The following is a 20,586-nucleotide window of genomic DNA, read 5'->3' on the forward strand; positions in this document are numbered from 1 at the left end:
ACAAACACTATTTCAGAACACAGTTTTGGGTTTCTTTTGACAAAAAACTAAATGTATATCGAGCGGTAAAAATAAAATAAGTAAAATATAGTATCTCCAAAGGTCACAGGTTCCTTTGACTGCCGTAACACATCACATGTATACTGTCATATTTTGTAAACAAATATGATGTCGGGAAACTATTAGGTGCAAGAATCATAAGACAGAAGAGATTTTCTTTCTTACGCCCCCCACCATTTTTTTTTTTTTTTTTTTTTTTTTTTTGGCGGGGGGGGGGGGGGGGGGCATGTCTTGGAATAAATATTTGAGGTCGTATATAAATCTGATTTTGTCAAGTTTATAAAGCTTAAAGTTCATGTTCGTTTATATAATGAGGTGACATGTTGCAACCTTTAAGTACAATAATTATGTTGGTTACAGTATTAACACTGTACACAAACAACAATTTTGGTTGGGGTTCACAGATAGAAATGAAAGGCCGGGTGCAGAGCAAGGGAAAGAGAAAGTGAGAGGGAGAGAGATGGTGTACAGAGTGATTAGAAGGGATCAAACTTTCCAAAGCAGGGGTTCTTAAGATACATCTGTTACACGTAATAACTTGTAAAGTTTGGGGTAATACATTGGTTAATGCTTTAAAATATGCAGATGGAGTTTGTGCCATTAATTGATGTACATATAGTTTCAAGCTGACAGGGAGGGGGGGGGGGGGGGGGGACAAGCTGTTGGTGTGATGGTATATTTGTACATGAGATCAATCCCTTGTACATTTGGGGAATGTCATGGTAACATAATTAAATATTTATGGAAAATAGTAAGATGCACATGTGAGTGTGTGTGTGTGTGTGTGTGTGTGTGTGTGTGTGTGTGTGTGTGTGTTTTCTGAAAACATAGATGATACTATTGTAGTCATTTTTGTCATTTAAGATGGATTCAAGTTGTTTCGTTTGGTGTTTGAATGTGGGTGAGTCAATAATTATCTACACTTTTGCCATAACATTCATTACATTTTCACATACTGTCTTCTGTCCTCACACATGTCATTGTTATACTGTAGTAGTAATGCTGTGACAGTTTGATCTTATTTTGGCCATTGTTCTTCCTTCTCTTGAAGATATAGTACGACAGCTACATTAGAAGTGTGCACCAAAGAGGAAGAACAATGGGCAGTGATCCAACTCCTCTGGTTGGACAGTGTCAAAGGGGGCAGACATTCATCACAGACTATCATTGCAATATAAAAGAAGTACACTATCATGTAAATCTGGGCTTTTGTGGATTGAGAAATTTAAAAGTGGTTGAACAAGTGTAATCATGAAGAGGAAGTGGGATGGTCATCAACCTCCACTACGGATCACAACATTCAGAAAGCTCGAGAGATGGTTCTGGCGAATCAATGTCAATGAGGTAGCATCTGCTTTGTACATCAGCCACGGCTCCGCCCATCACATCATCCTCCACAACCTCAGTTTCCGTAAGATCTGTGCGTGATGGGTACCAAAAGAGCTTACCGACGACCATAAGCTCACCTGTGTTAGGGTCTGTCAACACTTGCTCACTTACTCCAACAACAAAGGTGATGCATTTTTTAGCAGAATTGTCACCGGATATGAAACACAGGTGTATCACTATGAGCCTGAGTCAAAATGTCAGAGTATGCAGTGGAAACACCCTGGATCGCTGAAGAGGAAAAAATTCAAGATTGGGTCATCCACAGGAAAGGTTATGTTAACCATTTTTTTGGGACTCACAGGCGTCCATACTTGCAGAGTTCATGGCAAAGGGGACGACTATCAACAGTGCGGAGTATAGTGAATTGCTGGAAAAAAAACTGAAGCCAGCAATTTGCACCAAATCCCAAGGTTTGCTGTCGAAGAAGGTGGTGGTGGTGGTGGTGGTGGTGGTGGTGGTGGTGGTGTTGCATGACAAAGTACAGTCTCACATGCCGCGTCACACTATTAAAACCATCAACAAGATGAAATTCAAGGTATTGGAACACCCTCCCTACAGCCCAGACCTCGCTCCCAGTGACTTTCACTTGTTTGGACCAAAGATGGTACGTGTGGTCGCAGATTTGCCTCAGATATGGACGAGCAAAATGTGGTGCAAAATTGGCTTCACAGACAACCAAAAACCTTTTATTTGGAAGGAATACGTAAGCTCATTGACCGTTGCTTATGTCATGTTAACATGTTAATAAATGGTAGAATGAAAAGTGTAGATAATTTTTGACTAGCCCTCGTATATCTGGAGTGTCTAGTTTTCTGCCTTTAGGTTGAATGTTTAGGATGCTGTTGTGTTGTTAACATAGTGTTTTGTTTCATGCAGGTGGGTGGCTACTGCTGATGTGTTTTTTTAGTTCTGCCATCGTGTTTACGGACAGAAGCAAAATGACAGAATAGCAGCCTGACACAAAATTAATGAAATTATTGAGAAGGAAATTGCAAAACCATTCCCGGCATACCAAGAAAGAGAAGAAGCCCTTACACGTACCATTAAGACTAAACTAAACGTGAATAATGCAATAATTGTAAGAGCTGATAAGGGTAATACAACTGTTGTAATTAACAGAGAACCATAAATAGAAAAAACTATAGACTTTTTCGAAACCAGCAACATAACAGAAATACATAAAGATCCAACTGCCAGAATACACAAAGAGGTTGAACACATTTCAAACATCATCAGCTTCCTACTCACCATCCAAGAAAAAAGAAATATTGTAACAATGAGCCCAGAAGCCCCTTGCCTTAGATCACAACTAAAGACACACAAAAATGGGACCCCCATCAGGCCTATAGTGAACTGTAGGAACAGCCCAACATTCAAACTCAACAAAATGCTCTTCAAAATTCTTGAAGAAACATACACATTCAATAACGAGAGAACAGTTGAAAACACAGCAGAATTTACACAACATGTCAAAAACATGGAAGTTCCTGAATGAGCCACACTTGCCTCATTTGATATACAAAATCTTTATTCCTCTGAGCCAATAGATCAAATGTTACAGATCATTAATGCTAACCTACAAAAGCACAAAAAAATCCCTTCAACTCACATTACTGAACTAATGGACCTGCTCAAATTCACCCTTTCACACAACTATTTTAAGTTTAACAATAAAATCTACAAACAGACGGCTTGGCAATAGGCTCAAACCTTTCCGGTTTGTTAAGTGAAATATTCATAAGTAATATAGAAGACGACTCCAATCAGCACCTCCCCAAAAATATCATCTACTACTGCAGATATGTAGATGATATCATTTTAACCAATGGCACAAAAGCTGACATCAATGAGTTGAACCAGTTATTCAATCATTAGAATAAAGAATAACAGACATCTGTTTGAAATCTCTTGGAAGCCCACCACAACACACTACAATCCACAGCTCCTCTTGTCACCCCATATCCCCCAAAAATAGCAGCATTCCAGTACGTGATCAATAGAGCTATCCAAAACACCACTATCTGAAGACAAATATGAACAAGAAATTGAAATAACCAAACAAAGGGCTATTTGCAAATTGTTGCAACAGCTCCATAGTTGACATCATGAAACACTCAATAGCGGCAAAGCAATCACCTCACAAAAAACAAAAAAAAAGAAAACAATATCTTCCACACAATCCCCTTTCTAGGTAACATTTCATATCAGATTGCAAGTGTCTTGAAACAAAAAGACGTAAACATATCCTTTATCACAGAAAACAAGATTAGACAGAAGTTACCCCACAATATCAGCACATGAAACCCACTTCATCACACATGTGTGCACAAAATTGAATGTTTGGACTGCAACTGCTTCTACATAGGCCATATAGGATCGCAGGAGAGCTTCTGTAAAGTTTGCAAGGTAGGAGACGAGGTTCTGGCAGAGGTAAGGCTGTGAGGACGGGGCGTGAGTCGTGCTTGGGTAGCTCAGATGGTAGAGCACTTGCCCGCAAAAGGCAAAGGTCCCGATTTCGAGTCTCGGTCCGCCGCACCGTTTTAATCTGCCAGGAAGTTTCAAAGAAATTCCTGTTTCAGCATTTTTAGAAACCTAACCCTATGGGAGTGAAATAGTGGGCGAAAGTTTTCTGAAAATAAATCATTATTAAAGAGCTACTAAAGTACTATTAAAGCTACATCTATGAAAATTGGTATTTGATGTCTCGGTTACCAATAAAAAATGTATCTTTCAGCGATTTTGAAAATTCAGCTGCCTAATGAAATGAAATAGGGGATGAAAAAAGAATGAAATTATTTCATTACAAATATATTTTCAAAGCTAAATCTAAGAAAATGTGCATTTTGGCTTTTCTGTTAAAAATTGAAAAAAAATAGACTACAAGTTAAATTTTTTTTTCCTTCTTCCAAATTCAACCCCTTAGAGGGTGCAAACATTTAAGAAAATATTTCGTTATCTTAAAAAAATGTTTAAAGCTAAATGTATGAAAATTGGTATTTCATTTCTCAGTTAGATATAAAGAAAGGTGTTAGGGGGTGAAATATTTTCACAAGACTACAAAAGGCATAATTATCAAAAATCTTGGACTCCAGCTACCAGAACTGGTTTACGGTCACAAGTCGATCCAGAGAAGACCCTGCCTCTATAGCCTCAATAAGCATGAAAAGTGTAGAATATGTTACAATTTGTGAACAACAAAAAAATTTAATTCAAGAAAAAACAAACAAATCTGTGCAGACCACACGGGCTACACAAGAGAAGCAGCAGGTGCTTCGCTAGTTATCAATAAATATATAATATTTTTGTTGCATTTCTTCGTAATGTAGTATACTGCATTAAAAATTACTTTGTGACTCACAGACTGCAATGGAGGGAGGAGTACTGCCAGTGTGCAGTCAGCCACGCTTCACAAAGTGCTGTACACGCCTACAAAACAGGCAATCCAGCCAGCACATGTTGCTAGAGAAAGAATTGCGTCTGACTAGTGGCTGGCCTCTATCACTCGAATCATTGGAATGTCAGTCACAAAGTAATATTAATTGGCATACAATGATTTATAAAAAAGTGGTAATCCAGTTTCTTATGGATAACAAAATATCTCCCCTCACACTGTAACTTCCAATATGAAATGTTTGTATCTCCACGGAAATAAGGAATTAAAAAAAAGAAGCCTTCATCTGCCAACTTATTATCACAGTCACAGTTACTAGAAAGAAAATTAGCAATTTTGATATTGTTGTCTGTAACCTGGAATCAAAATTGGAGCATCTCGACAACAACCAAATTTGAAGCAAACAAAAAAAATTTCAAAGGAATGAAAATAAATGGTGATGGAAAAATCGCTGAGGAAATCAGTAAAATACATATTTTAGGATCTGTGATGACAGAAAGCAGTTCCTGCACTGAGGGAATAAGAAGAAGGGTGCAATTTGGAAAATCAGTTACAATTACATTTGGCAAATCACTAAAAGAAAGAAAACACTATAATAACAAAAATAGAAATGGATGGAACTTTGGTCTCTGGCATGCTTTTGTACAGTTATGAGTGGTGGACGTATTGTTTTGACGTGCAGCTTTGAGGGAGGATCCTGAGGAGCCGATTAACCGAAAGCAACAAATAAAGGCGATCCAAAAAGTAAAAGAAACTGTCTTTGGATGCCAAAATACTGCAGATGAAATTAAGATACTGATTGGTTTCACGTACCCGAACATGCTCCAGCAACGGCTTATGCCACAATTGCAACACGATAATGGAAGCGTCATTTTGCAACACGGCGGTATCCCACCACACTTTCCTCCCAGTGTGCACAATTACCTCAATGGCTAACTGCCTCAGCATCGGATTGGATGTGCTTCGCATTGTGACTCTCCTCTCCTTCAGTGGCTCCCACGGTCACCTGACAACTCTGTGTGATTGATTCTTATGAAGTTACATCAAAGATCACACATTCCTGCCTCCAAGGCCAATTAATTTGGAAAAGTTGCAAGACTAATTAACATGGCTTCAATATTGAGCGTTACATCTGGAGATGGAATGGAAAGAGTCTAAGTATCATATTAGACTTGACCTATCACATAGACTTGGACAGGATTTGTGATTGGTGTAAAGAATGGCAGCTAACTCTAAATACAGATAAATGTAAATTAATGCAGATGAATAGGAAAAAGAATCCCGCAATGTTTGAATACCCCATTAGTAGTGTAGCGCTTGACACAGACATGTCGATTAAATATTTGGGAGCGATATGAAGTGGGACAAGCATGTAATGGCAGTTGTGGGGAAGGCGGATAGTCGTCTTCGGTTCATTGGTAGAATTTTGGAAAGATGTGGTTCATCTGTAAAGGAGACCACTTATAAAACACTAATACGACCTATTCTTGAGTATTGCTCGAGTGTTTGGGATCCCTGTCAGGTTGGATTGAGGGAGGACATAGAAGCAACTCAGAGGCAGGCTGCTAGATTTGTAGCTGGTAGGTTTGATCATCATGCGAGTGTTACAGAAATGCTTCAGGAACTCGGGTGGGAGTCTCTGGAGGAAAGGAGGCATTCTTTTCGTGAATCGCTACTGAGGAAATTTAGAGAACCAGCATCTGAGGCTGAGTGCAGTACAATTTTACTGCCGGCAACTTATGTTTCGCGGAAAGACCACAAAGATAAGAAAGATTAGGGCTCGTTCTGTTTGGGAGTGGAACAGGGAGAGAAGATGCTAGTTGTGGTACGAGGTACCCTCCGTCACGCACCATATGATGTATTGCAGAGTACGTATGTAGATGTAAATGTAAATGTAGTGTTTACTGCTTCATAAATATTAAGCTCCCACAATATCAGTTTAAAACTTGGAGACGTGTGTATTTTCTAAATGTCTCATAGTTTTTGCACAACCATCTCCTGAAACTGAGATCCTTATGATCAATTCTATAGATTTAAGCATATGTAATCATAATCAGAGTTGGCACAAGTTTCCCCAAGTGAAATTTTCTGATATTTCCCTCATTTCCAGATAAGTTTTAGCATTTTTCCCTGACAAATTTTGAGATCTCAAAGGTCAATAAAGATATAAGTTGGCAAAAAATGCAAGGACTTCTGTATTTCTCTCCCACGTGAGCAAAAATCTTAACAATTAACATCAACATCTTTTGTAATGAACTGTTTTTCGATCGAGAAAGCAAGCCAAATGGTATGTGTGTTTCATTAATACCACTGTTATTATTGTACTTCAATAAAACGAAACACATCTGCTCACAAAAATATGTATTTCCTTGGACTCGCAAACCAGATTTAAAACACGTTCTCCGATTTCAGAAATAACCTCAGAAAAAGTAGGCCTCTTGAAAGAAGTGTATAAGGCAGGGGAAAGTTGTGTAAACCAAAACAATAGGTGATCGTCAATAAAATGTTGGTTCTACTATGTTTGGTTATTACCCCCTGTGTTATATCTATTATTTTATAGGTATTGTGTGAATTTTCTTTTGAGAAGTATATGAGTATATAGCATACAAACTGCCAGTGACTGCCACAATTTTCTTCTTTTTATTGTCCATACTTTCTTATATATAAACTACTCTCAAAGTGAAAAAATGTACTACAATAAATAAAAGTCTATAAAATGGCAAACTGTACAATGTGCTGAGACATTTCTGAAATCCATAACCCACGCCCTCTGGCTTACCGAGGAGCATCTCAGTCCTGGGTCCACAGATAAACCATGAAAATCCACCGCATTATGCACACACAAAGAGACCCGGCCTGCAGACAGATTGGTGAGACTACATCCGACGTGCATGGCCTGCACGTTGGTGGGAAATGATGAGCTTCATAATGGCACGCCTGATCCGTTAAGAGATACCCGCAGACAGGGTCTGCAGTTTTGGCCCGTCGCAGGAATCCACTCATACGGCCAGCTATTCACGTGTCACAGACAGGATGCTGATCAAGTGAGATTGCCGTGATCAATCCGTGCAACAGATAACTTGTGCAAATACTCTGAGGATCAGTACTAATGAGGATGGGTAACAACTCACTGTAAAGATGACCGCTGAGCTGCAGACAGAACTGTAGAAAAGACAATCACACTCTCACAACTCAATTTTCGGCCACAGCCTTGGTCAGAAAATGAAAGCGCACACACATTCACACACTCACTCAGGCACAACTTATGCACTCACGACTGCTGTCTCCAGTCGCTGCACCAACAATCTCTGAGAATCCGATCCAAATGAACCACTCCCAAATCAGATTGAAACGAACCACTCCTCATGCCTCTCGTCAGCAGCTACTAGGCTAGCAGCAAGAAGTGGTGGCAACACTGACTGCAAGCTGAGGGGAGTGGTACAAAGGGGAGAAGCAATAAGAATGAGGGAGTAGGGAAGCAGGGCATGTTCTCAGCTGTGTCCAGCCAGCAACAGTGCATGGCATCTCAGTAAACAAACCATTTCATCTACTTCATCTACTGAGACAAAAAACGAGATTTTTCCTTTTTTTTAGAAATTTCCTTGATATTTCCCTGGTTTCCATACACAAATACATAAAAAAATTATGTATGATCTCATCACTGTATGGATCCATAGAAAATACACAAATACATAAAACAATTAAAAAAGTACCTGTCATCCGTGTGTGTGGCTTCGTGGGCCTTGAGAGAGCTGGGGTCCAGGAATGCTTTACCACAGGTGGAGCAGGAGAAGGGCTTGATGCCACTATGGACACGCAGGTGGCGCAGTAGATGGCTGCGACGACCGTACCGCGCCGGGCACCGGTCACAGGCGAACTTCCCCGGTTCGGCCACATCCCTGGCTCTGCCGCCGGGCAGCTGCCGGTTGCGCGGACACTCCTGCGAGTGCAGGTGCCGGCGTGCCAGCTCCGCAGTCGCCAGCACTTCCCCACAGGCGGCACACGCATTGGGCGGCAGCGCGGCGCCCTCCCTGGCGACCACATCAGCCGCCTTGCAAGTGTGGCCTACCATCGCCTTCATCGAGGGGAAACCTTTCCGGCACGTGTCGCACGTCGCCATCTGCTCCTCGCTTTCCGCATCCTCAGAGCCTTCCTCTTCCGGGTCTGAATTTCCCTCTTCCTCAACAGCGACCGTATGGAGCACGGCACGGTCTTCACATTCTCCTTTCGCAAAAGGAGACTCTTCATTTGGTACTTTGTATCCCGTATTCACTGTCCTCGAAAAGCCAACATCATTTGGTGACAGCTCAACGTGCTGGGCTCTCGAATTGGATACATCTTCAAATGTCAGCTTCACACTGAATAATAAGAAAAACACAAAGTTTGTTATAAATTCTAGTTAAAATTGACACCAGAAAATAAAAATAATAATAATAATAATAATAATAATAATAATAATAATCTGTCATTTAAAATTACACTTTTCCACACTATAATTTGGTACAACCTCAAGTTGCAGCAAAATGAACCCCTAAAAATAGATATTTGATGATCTTTCAGTTTTCCCCAAAATCTGATGTTTGTTTTGTTTATGGTGCGAAAACAACTAGGGTCATACATGCCCATGTCAAAACTGTAGAACACGAAGACAAAGAGAGGAGTTAAAAACGACTACACATTAATCCAAAACGACTGACAAGAACACAGCTAAAACATGGATCTAGAGAAAGGTCTATAAAATACACCACAGGGAAATGGAGGTCCCGAACTAGAAAATTATACGGCCTTTGCCATATTGCTACAATGGATAAAAGGTAAAACGCTGTTGACAACCCAAGTATCGTTTGCTAGAAAGGCAGATAACTCGTGCATCAAGTGCAAACGAGAATGTAAGATGTTAAAAAAGTGGCATTCTGTCAGGAAATGGTGGACTGTCAAAAGTAGAGCGCAATGAGTACGAAGTGGTGGGGGAGCACCACTTAACAAATGGCAATGACTAAAAAGACAGTGCCTGATGCGCAACCTAGCTAAAATTATCTCCTCACAGCAAGAGCACCGAGAGGAGGTCATCCGAGCCACTGGGAGAGGCTCAATAACCCGGAGTTTGATCCTGTAGAGGGAGGACAAGTGCTGGTACCGAAGGGACACCACTTGCTGGCAGACAGCAACACAGAGATTGTCGGAGAGAATAGAAGAACCAGCGAGCTGAGGTATGAGGACTGCTGCCTTGGCAACAGTGTCAGCTGCTTCGTTTCCTGTCAGAATGAGATGACCAGAAACCCACATAAATATCACAGTGGCCCCATCAAGAACAAGAAAGTGAGTTTTCCTAGACCCGCTGCACTACGGGACGGGCAGTGTACAGCACATGGTGGCTTTGAAGGGTACTGAGCGAGTTGGAGCAGATAATGCAATTGAAAAGCCTGTGTCTCCAGATCCTCTGCATGGCCTGATACAGGGTGAAAAACTGCTGTAAATACTGAGCAGTGTTCCAGAAGCACCTGTGCCAATTATGAAGGCACACCCAACACCACTGTCACTCAGAGCCACCAGTGTACATAAAGGTGCTATTGCACAATTCCACACTAAGATCGTTAAACTGATGGTGAGCGAGGCTGCAGTAGTGTCCTTAGGAAGCGAATTAAGGCCGCTGCACGAAATCCAGGCGGTGACGGCTTCACGCCCACTGGGAAAGTGGCAAGTAGTGTGAAGTTAAGTTGCCGGAGCGAGAGCCAAGTGCAAACTCCATGAGGTAACAGACGAGAGGGACGCACCTTATAGTGATGATCAAAGGAGTCATCGAAGGAGGCGGCATAGGACGGGTGGCCACGCAAGGCAGACAAACGGCACGCACATCTGCCGAGGAGAAAGTCATGACGGTAGGACAGTGGTAATTTGGCAGCTTCCGCATACATTCGCCACCGGGCTAGTGTAAGAAACACCCATTGTCTAGAATGGGTAAGGGACCAGTACAAATGGTGGAGGGTGGTACGATCTGCTCCCCAGGGAATACCACTGAGGACACGTAGGACATTGACGGACCGTAGGCAGTGGGCTGCCAGGTGGGAGGACCAAGAAAGTTTCCTGTCAAGCATGAGCCCCAGGAATTTTGTAGCTTAAACAAATGGAAGAGCAAAAGACCCAAAATGTAAAGACAGTGGAAGAAAAATATTGCCAGAAGAAAATAACTGCGGCACCAGAAATTCGTACAGAGGGTTTTGTCAGTGAAAAAACAAAAGCCACTGGCAATGCTCCACAAGTAAAAGCGATCGATACATCACTGAAGATGCTGCTCGATGAGACAGGTCCGTGCAGAACTGCATTCGTTAGATAGCAAAACTGTCAACGAAAAGGGAGCTGGAGATGCCCGGCACAAGACATGTCATTATAGAGTTAATGGGAACAGCAAAGAGGACGACATTCAGGACGGAACCCTGCGGCACACAATTTTCCTGGATAAAGGTGCCCAACAAGACAGAACCCACACATACCGTGAAAACCCGGTCTTTTACAAATTCCTGAAGAAAAGGAAACGGGGCACGTAGCCACAGAAGCCCTAAGTGTAGGATACCAGTCCTCCAGCAGGTGCCACAGGCTTTCTCCAAATCGAAAAACATGGCCACAGTCTGGGATTTCTGCAGAAAACCATTTCGGGATCAGGATGAAGTGAGAGCATGATGTAGCTCCCTCATAGTGAAAGCAATATTGTAGCACTCACAGTTCTGAGAGCAGAGGTGTATCGCCAGAGCCACCTCCACTCGTTTCCAATGGAGAAAGGCAGGTTGACAGTGGGAGGAGCTCGAAATCTCCACAAAATGGCAGCCCGTGACGTTGGAGACAGCAGTAGGATGCACTACATCACCAGGTACGATCGGGCAGAAATTGGGGAACAGATCTGGGTTCAGAGAGAAGACGGAGGTTGGCCCACATGACGAAAGAGGGAGTGAAACTGTTAAACAAACTACTGAATGCAAGCCAGCTAGCTTTTCTGCTATCCCAAACAACGCAACGACACAGTGCACACATCTGTTTATAATGAATGCAGTTTTCCATCGTAGGATGACAGATAAAAATGCGGAGAGCACATCTCTGCACGCAAATTGTGTCAGGGCATGCCGCAGTCCACCAAGAGACCGGGACACGGTGTGGTAAAGAGGCAGTGCGAGGAATTGAACGTTCTGTGGTGGTAAGGATATTCCACCTGGTCATAACAACTGGAGAAATGTTGTTCATCGAAGGTCACCGGGGAAGAGTAAAGCCTCCAGTCAGCCTTAGTAAACTGCCATTTGGGTGTGCATGTAGGTGGGATAGGAGTCAGAAAATGGATAACAGACGGGAAATGGTGGCTCGAGTATGTCAGAGAGAATGGGCCACTCTAGACTATGGGCAGGCTGGCCAGTGCAGAAGGATAGGTCCAAATGGGAATAGGTGTGTGAGAGGTCTGAAAGGAACATGGCTGCTCTTGTGTTAAGGCAGAGGAGGTTAACTTGTTTGAGAAGGTCAGCCACGAGGGCACCTCTCTGACAGGTTCTGGGAGAACCCCAAAGGGGATGGTGCACATTTGTCTCACCAAGCAGCAGAAAGGGGGTGAGGTAGCTGCCTAATAAGCTGGAAGAAATCTGCCCTGGTGACATCGAATGACTGAGGAATGTAAACAGTACAAAGAGAAAATTTCGTGTGAGGAATGAAACGGTGAACTGCAACAGCTTGAAAGCGGGTAGTCAGGGAGATGTGTTGACTACGAATGACATCCCTTATGAGCAGTATGACTGCCTATGAAATGGAATCCAGACCTTGGGGGTTACTATGGACCAGGAAGAAACGCAAGGGCTCAAGCAGTTGTGAGGATGCAATTTTGTTTCCTGGAGGCAGAGAACAAGCAGACACTGGGATTCTAAGAGTGGCCGTGTAAATCCACTTTGTTTGATCGAAGGCCACGAATGTTCCATTGAAGAAGAGCCATAACAAGGAAAGAGGACGAGGGATAAAATCGAGGGGTGTCACCTCGGTGGCTGCCAAGTGCCAGCTTTAAAGACTCACTGCTATAGAGAACAAGGGCTAGAGGATCCTGCTCCACGAGATCTACAGAGGCATTGGCACTCTCCTTCTGTTGATATGCAGAGTCCAGGGCACAAAAACAGTTGATGTTGTGCACCAGCAACATGGAGGTCGGCTGGGCGAGCGTACCGCATGGCGACACTGTCAAAGAGGATCTCCGAGTCAGCGAAGGAGTAGACCATTTGCCTTTGACTTCTTGGAGCCTTCCAGTTGGCAGAGGAAGACTCAGTTGTTTGTTGGCTGGAGGGACATAAGAAGCCCTCGTGGGAGTATTCCGTCTGTCCTTTGCTTCAGACCACCTAGCACCCTAGTGTAAATATACCATGGGAAGAAGTCAGTATTCAATGGACCTCAACATGAGCAGGATGATCATGGAGGAGCGAAACTGCAAGCAGTTGTTGTGCTTCAGGACCAGTAGTCAACTGCAAAAGCAAAGTGCCATTGTGTAATCAAGCAGGATTTAACAGGGCCAGAAATTCCATCAACACCTTTCTGAACAATAAATGGATTTATCGTAGCGAAGGACTGACTGTCTTCAGTAGATGAAACCACAAGGAATCATGGTGCAGCTGGGAGGGTCTCTGAATTGTTTGCCTCATTCCGTTTATGTTTGATAGACATTGACTATGAAGATGATTGGCTCATTACGAGAATCTCACATGACTGCCAGCATCTCCAATGGCGCGTTCCTTCCAACTGCAGACCCCCTGCAGAAGGGGGCACACATGCCTTAGGTAATTGTTCACACCTCCGAACACCTGACAGAGGGACCAACTGGCAATTTGGGAAGGTAGCTGCTCAGGCAATCACACCTCCTTGGGCACGGCCTGTGGTACCAGGGGTTATGTGCGAACCCTACCTGTTGACCTGAGGCTGGGAATTACGTGTTACCCAGTCTCTTGTTACATGGCAGACAAATAGGCCAGCCTTCAGATGCACACAGGGAGGAAGGAAGAAGAGAAAGAGGAGTCTCAAATGCCGAAGCGGAGGAAGGACAGGACAAGGGGAACAAAGAAAGAAAAAAAAGAAACAAAAAACAGTGGTGAGACTTCTTATGTCACCTACAGAAAATGTAGAACATTCCCAAAAGCACCCGAGACATGTTCCCCAAGGGAGAGGAAAAAGAATAGCAAGAGGGCAGACATGCAGCACAGAAGGGAAAAGATGCTGCAAAGGCTGGGGCCCCGTGGAAGCCAAGCAAGAACCCGCCAAAGAACGGCGTGCCATAAGGGGGGAGGGGGGGGGGGGGGGTAATCTTACGTTCAGTACCCAATTGTTCAACCCACTTCCACATGTCACGACATACGTACTGAATTCATTGATCAAGGTCTAAGGGGAATACAGAGCTTATAGTAACCCATCACGAGGAACAGAACAGATCCTACGTGACTGCCTTCCGCAACTGCCTGTGGATAGAGACTTCTGAATTTCACTCTCTTGTATTCAGGTTTAAGTTATCTATAACTCCTATCTTGTGCACTGGCCTTGCCTCTTTTGCATTCCAATATATTGTCTGCCTGTCTCTCTCTTAATTTTTGTCTGAACCTCTGTCTACTATTCAACCTTGGCTCTTCAGATACTACTGTTCCTTTCTAATATCTTTTCACTTTTGGCCATCCACCCTTGCTGCCTGCGACTGATACATAGCATAAGTATGTGCGCCCTGGAGGGTGCTAATGTAAACCTCAGACTGCAATAAAAGCAAGAATTTTTTTTCTAATTTGCAACTTGCATTCATCCCCAACTGTCAAACTCTTCCATTTTCCCTGTATCCCAGTCACCATCCTAAACAATAATAATAATTATTTTGGTCAAATCTCTGCAATGGGTTACACATACGTCTTATCCTCATTCTGAACTCAGTATCTCACTTATTACAGAGAGATGCCGACACAGTTGTTTTTTTAAGGCAGGCATAGGAGAAGTTGTGATACACAAAATGGAAATCAAACATCTTTACCATGGTCGCAATGTTAGTAGACAGTGAGTGGAGTAAGAGCAGTGACTCAGATTGATAAATGAATGCCTTGTAGTACTAGTTTCTTACATTATTAAATAATATCTTTATAAAGTAATATTGTACACTATATAAACCAAATGAAGTTAAAAAGACTGATCTTGTAATTGATAGGATCTGACCATACTGGTTTACATGTTCTATGTTTCCCTTAAATTGTTTCAGGCAAATACCAGGGTGGTTCCTACCAGAAGACCACAGTCAATTACTTGTCTCTCCCCTGTCAAACGAGACCTGTAAAGGCCCTTGTCAACTATCAAACTTTTCTCATCGAATTTGCTCTTATTGAGCCACAGATCTGTCAAAGGATCCTGTACATGTATCAACAAAGTTTGTCTGTTTAACCGCACTTTTGAAGCAATGCTGTTCATGTATGTTGCATTCTGACACTACTGGGAATTGCTAAAAATGCTGATAAAGTCTCTCTAAACATTAACTCTGACAGCATTTTTTAAAGAAGAAGAGGAGGAGGAAGAAGAAGAAGAAGAAGAAGAAATAAATGAAAATAAGACAATGGCCCAGGGAATGGTTTAAATTGAAAGAGAAATATACACACAAAAATCTGTTAAGGAAATTTTACATTCAGAGCCAGATGGTTACATCACTTTCTGTGAATGGACAGTGAAACTTTTAATAACTATTTTAGAGTTACTTCACCTTCTCATTGAAAAATAAGTATGCAAAGATTTATTCTTCTCTTCTCGCTTATCAAATGACACGGGAACATTATCCTTGGAAGAACCTCATAATTTCATTTTTTTTATTTTTTTTTATTTTTTATTTTTTTTTACTTTATTGGACTCCTTCTTGGATGTTATGCATACCTCTTCCTGTGTAACGTATGGCTGGGCAAGATGACACCACTACCATTTTGGTAACTGCCAGTGATATTTTGTTTCTAGCTTACAGTGAGATAAATTGTAATAAAAATATTTTTGATTAAACATATGTAGCAAAACATCAACATAAACAATGTCTACCATCTTGTCAAATTTTTCGTCAACCACAATTTCTTGCAAACATGTCAAACATGCTCTATGTTTGACAAACACACTAAGCACCACCATACAGTCAAATATTTGGCAAACATAGTAAAATTTGACAAACTTTTTGTTTACAGGGACCTTGCATGTGTTTTGTATATAGACTCACTTTTTTTCTCTTTGTTCTTTAACAGTCATACCTGTAGCAAAGCAACAATGCACACTCTACCTAACAGGAAATGCCCTTCAGGGTGTGCCGATAGACTGGACAAGTTGCGAGGGTGGTCAAATACTCTTTTTAGGCAATTTATTTGGCCATTGCTTAATTATTAGCTTTGTGGGTTTCTTTTTAGAACCACAGTTTTTCTCTCTAATACTTCTAGTTTGTATTTCAGTGTTTGCACTTGCTTGCATATAGGCATTGATTCAATGCAAGGGTGCACTCAGCAAGCCGGGGGAGGGAGAAGTTGGGGGGGGGGGGGGGGGGGGGGCAGGCTGTGACATAATGGATACTGACTAGTAGCAGGTGTGCCCAGGGACACTTTTACTGTACTCTCAGAATTATCTCACCATTCACTGCTACTCTCTTGGCAACTGAAAATTCCAGACCACTCTTCTAGGTTCCACATGTTTCCTGCAGTGTCGTACCTTCAATTCACTATTAAAGTATTTACATGCCTATGAACATTATCTGCCTAGAAGTAAAATAATATGAATGAGTCTCACACAAACTATGCTTTCTTGGTTTTGCACTGTATACAGTATGTACCTATTACAAAATGGTAGCACTAGTGTATTCAGTGATTAATAAACACACTTCTCCAATGACTTTGTTTCATAAGAAATTGTGCTTGATTTCTTCCACTTCTGCCCCCCTCCCTCCCCCCAAGACACTAATACAAGCTGCCACTCACTCCGTCCACAGCATCTCCTTTCACATCTGTCACAGCGCAGATCTTGGACATACTTTTGTTTGTGTCTTTTCTCCGATCCTAGCAATGTCCAATGAGAATACAAATACAGAACTTCACGATGATTTCAGCAGTTATGAGACAGATACAACCTTAGTGCAACTTCAGTAATGTGGTAAAAACATGATACCTTATGCTTCCAGAGTACTCTCCAAGTCCAAGATTAGTACTCTACAACTGAGAAAGTGCGCCTCAAAGTTGTCTGACCCATCAACAAGTTCCGGTCATATTTCTCTGCCAAACCATTTGCCATTGTGATGGACCACCGATCATTGTGTTGACTGACTATCCTGAAGTATCCGTCGGGTCCACTGGTAAAATGGGCACCGAGGCCCTTGAAGTACAATCTCCCAAAAGCAAACGCAAACACAAGGATGCCGACTGCCTTTCGAGGAATTCTTTGGCGAAAATTATCAATGTAGATGAAATCCCAGTGGTCGCTGCATTAAATCACACTGCTGCTGAGGAACCAACACTGCTGAAAATAACAGAAGCCTTGAAGAAAGAGTAACCAACCAAAGGAGAATTCTGACTAATAAAAGAAGCACTGAATAAAAGGAACTACAATCCACTGGAGTGGAAAGGTTTGCTCATCATCCCAGCTCATCTATGCCCTTCTGTCCTGAAGTATTTTCACGTGTGGTGCTTTTGCTATGCAGATTAAAAAAGCCAACTGCTAAACCCCACCTGAGGATGGGCACTGGGAGGACGACAGCCCAAGATGTGAAAAGAATAGAAGAGGTGAACAGAGAAAGAGTGAACAGTGGTGGCATAGGAAACCTTGAGTTGGGACAACTAAATTGAAATGTTTGTTTTGTTTGGTTTTAGGGCACAAAAAATAACTGGGGTCATAGGCATCCAAGTCAAAACTAGCGAACACAAACACAGAGATGAGGGACACGATTATATGTCAGTCCTAATGGACAGAATAGGAGACAGCTAAAGAAGGCATGTGGAAAAAGGGCTAAAAAACCATCATACAAAAAAGGAGGTCAAAAACTAAAAATTAAATGGCCTTTGCCATATTGTTTCGGCAGATAAAAAGTAAATCGCGGTTGACAGCTCACACGTCACTCGCTAAAACAGCTGATAAATCAGATGGCAAATGCAAGCTCGAACGGAAAAAAAAGGCATTCCAGCAGGAAGAGGCAGATAGTTAAAATTTGGGTGCAATGCGTACAAAGTGGTGGAGCAGCTCCACTGAGCAAATGACTATGGCTAAAAAGGCAATGCCCAATACACAGCTGAGTTGAAATAATCTGTCATGGTGGGAGGGACGAGAGGAGGTCGTTCAAGGTGCTGGGATATGCTTAATAAGCCAAAGCTTATTCCTGTGAAGGGAGGACCACTGCGGATGCCAAAGGGACACCACCTCCTCACAGATGGCAACACAGAGATCATCGGAGGGAATAAACGTACTCGCGGGCTGAGGTAGGAGGACTTCCGCCTCGGCAGCAGTGTCAGCGGCCTCGTTTCCTGGCAGGCCGACATGACCAGAGACCCACAGAAACACAGCACTGGCTCCACCAAGAATGAGGAAGTGACAGATTTTCTGGACCCGCTGCACTAAGGGATGAGCAGTGTGCAGGGCACAGAGACTTTGGAGGGCACTGAGGGAGCCTGAGCACAGGACATAATTGGGAAGGCTGTGTTGTCGGATACAAGGCGCCTGATACAAGGCGTAAAGCTCACCTGTAAATACTGAGGAGTGTACCGGAAACCGATATCAAGATGCCAATGACGATGGCACACCCGACCCCACTGTCAGTCGAGAGCCATCAGTGTATACAAAGATACTATCACTAAGTTCCATATGAAGGTTGTGAAACTGAAGGCAATAGACCGAGGCTGGAGTAGTGGCCTTAGGAAGCGAATGAAGGTGGTGAAGGCTTTACACCCACTGGGAAAGTTGCAGGTAGTGTGAAGTTAAGCCACCATAGCAAGTGGTGAAAGCGAACTCCAGGAGATAACAGAGAAGAGGGACGAGCCCCATACTAACGATCTAAGGAATCATCAAAGGAGACAGCATAGGACGGGTGGCAACGCATGACAAACAGCATCCGTACGTGCCGAGGAGGAAGTCACGGTGGTAGCACAGTGGTAGTTCAGCAGCTTCAGTATCCAGACTCTCAACCTGGCTGGTGTTAAAGGCGCTCGAGGTCAAACGGATGCTATGATTACTGATAGTGTTGAGATGGCATAAAAAGGAAGGGTGTGCAGATGCCTAAACAAAGCATCCATAGTCGAGTTTCGAACGGACAAGAGACAGGTACAAACGGAGGAGGGTGGTTCAATCAGCATCCCAAGAAGTGGCATTGATGACATGTACGACACTGAGGGACTGCGTACAGCGGGCTTCCAGGTAAGAGGCATCGGAGTACCAAGAGAATTGCCTATTGAGCATGAGCCACAGAAATTTCATAGTGTCAACGAATGGAAGGGCAACAGGCCCAAGATGTAGAGCGGGTGGTAGAAACCATTTGCGCTGCCAGAAATTCATACAGTTTGTCGCACAGTGGGACAGGAGGAGAGTGACACTACCTCGACAGTGGGCGACTTCACAATCTCAAAGCCAAATCTGAGGTTGCACGACTGCGTGGCCACGTCTTTTGTGGAGCGAGGGGTAACAAGAACTGAACTATAAGTGTCAGACGGGAGAACACAGGGTTTGTGACTAGCCAGTAGCTTGTGAGCAGTGCATCGGATTCAGAATGTGCGGCCAGACTGTGACGATTTCACAGCCTGCGTTAATCTTGGATGAGAGCATCACCCTATCAAAGGTGAGGAAAAGAGTGCAGTTGGGCACCAAGGAAGAATCCACCTTTTTCATTACTCAATGGACAGCAATGACACCCTGATCGGAGAGGTAAGATTGTATTTCAGCCTCGGTTAGACCGTCAAGCGCCCGATGAAAATTACACCGCGGGAAGAATTCAAAGTTCTAAGTGCCTCGACACGAACAGGGTAGGCATGGAGAAATGAGGCAGCAAGTAGTTGTCGTGTTTGAAAATCAGAAGCTGTCTCCAAAAGCAAAGTGCCATTCTGTAAACGAGAGCAGGATTTCACAGGGCCAGCAATGGCATCAACACCTTTCTGAAAAATAAACGGATTGACCGTGGCAAAGGATTGACCATCTTCATTATGTGATACCACTAGGAAATGCAATGCAGCGGGAAGGGTCTTCGAATCAGTAGCCCGATTACATTTACATTTTGTCGACATCGATAGACAGGATGACTGACTCGTCGTGAGGAAATCCCCCACGATTGCCAGCTTCTGAGGATGTGCTCCTTCGAGTAGAGGCCCCCTTCACGAGGGGGTGCACGCCTTAGGTGACCGCTCATACCTCCCAAACACCTGATGGAGGGACCGATGGGCAATTTGGGAAGGCTACAGCTCAGGTAATCACCCCTCCCTGGACCTGGCCCGCACCAGGTGGTACGTGCAAAACCTACCTGTTGACACGGGGCTGGGAATTACGTGTTACCCGGTCACCTTTTTACACATCAGACACGTGGGCAGGCCTTCAGGAGCTCACAGGGAGGAAGAAGAAAAAAAGAGGATCCTCAAATGCCGAAGCAGAGGAACGAGAGGAGAAGAAAAACAAAGAAGGAAAAAGGGAGCCAAAAGGAAAATGTAGACTGTTCACAGGTCAGCGACAGAATGCAGAATATTCCCAATAATACTCCAGACGTGTTCCCCAAGGGAAAAAGAATA

The 20,586-nt window shown here is 43.2% G+C and overlaps 1 protein-coding gene across 3 annotated transcripts in view; it reads right to left on the bottom strand.

The window, feature by feature from the left end:
- Positions 1–20,586, bottom strand: part of LOC126291557 (zinc finger protein ZFP2-like) — a 180,733-nt gene that overhangs the window by 135,659 nt on the left and 24,488 nt on the right. For all 3 annotated transcript variants that reach the window (XR_007551814.1, XR_007551813.1, XM_049985069.1), the window contains exon 5: positions 8,554–9,198. Coding sequence is in view for 1 of the 3 variants with exons in the window: in XM_049985069.1 (XP_049841026.1) it covers positions 8,554–9,198 (645 nt within the window). In the remaining 2 variants the exon portion in view is untranslated. The remainder of the gene's footprint in view (positions 1–8,553; positions 9,199–20,586) is intronic.

The sequence above is a fragment of the Schistocerca gregaria genome, chromosome 9, assembly GCF_023897955.1.
Source record: "Schistocerca gregaria isolate iqSchGreg1 chromosome 9, iqSchGreg1.2, whole genome shotgun sequence".
Classification (NCBI taxonomy): domain Eukaryota; kingdom Metazoa; phylum Arthropoda; class Insecta; order Orthoptera; family Acrididae; genus Schistocerca; species Schistocerca gregaria.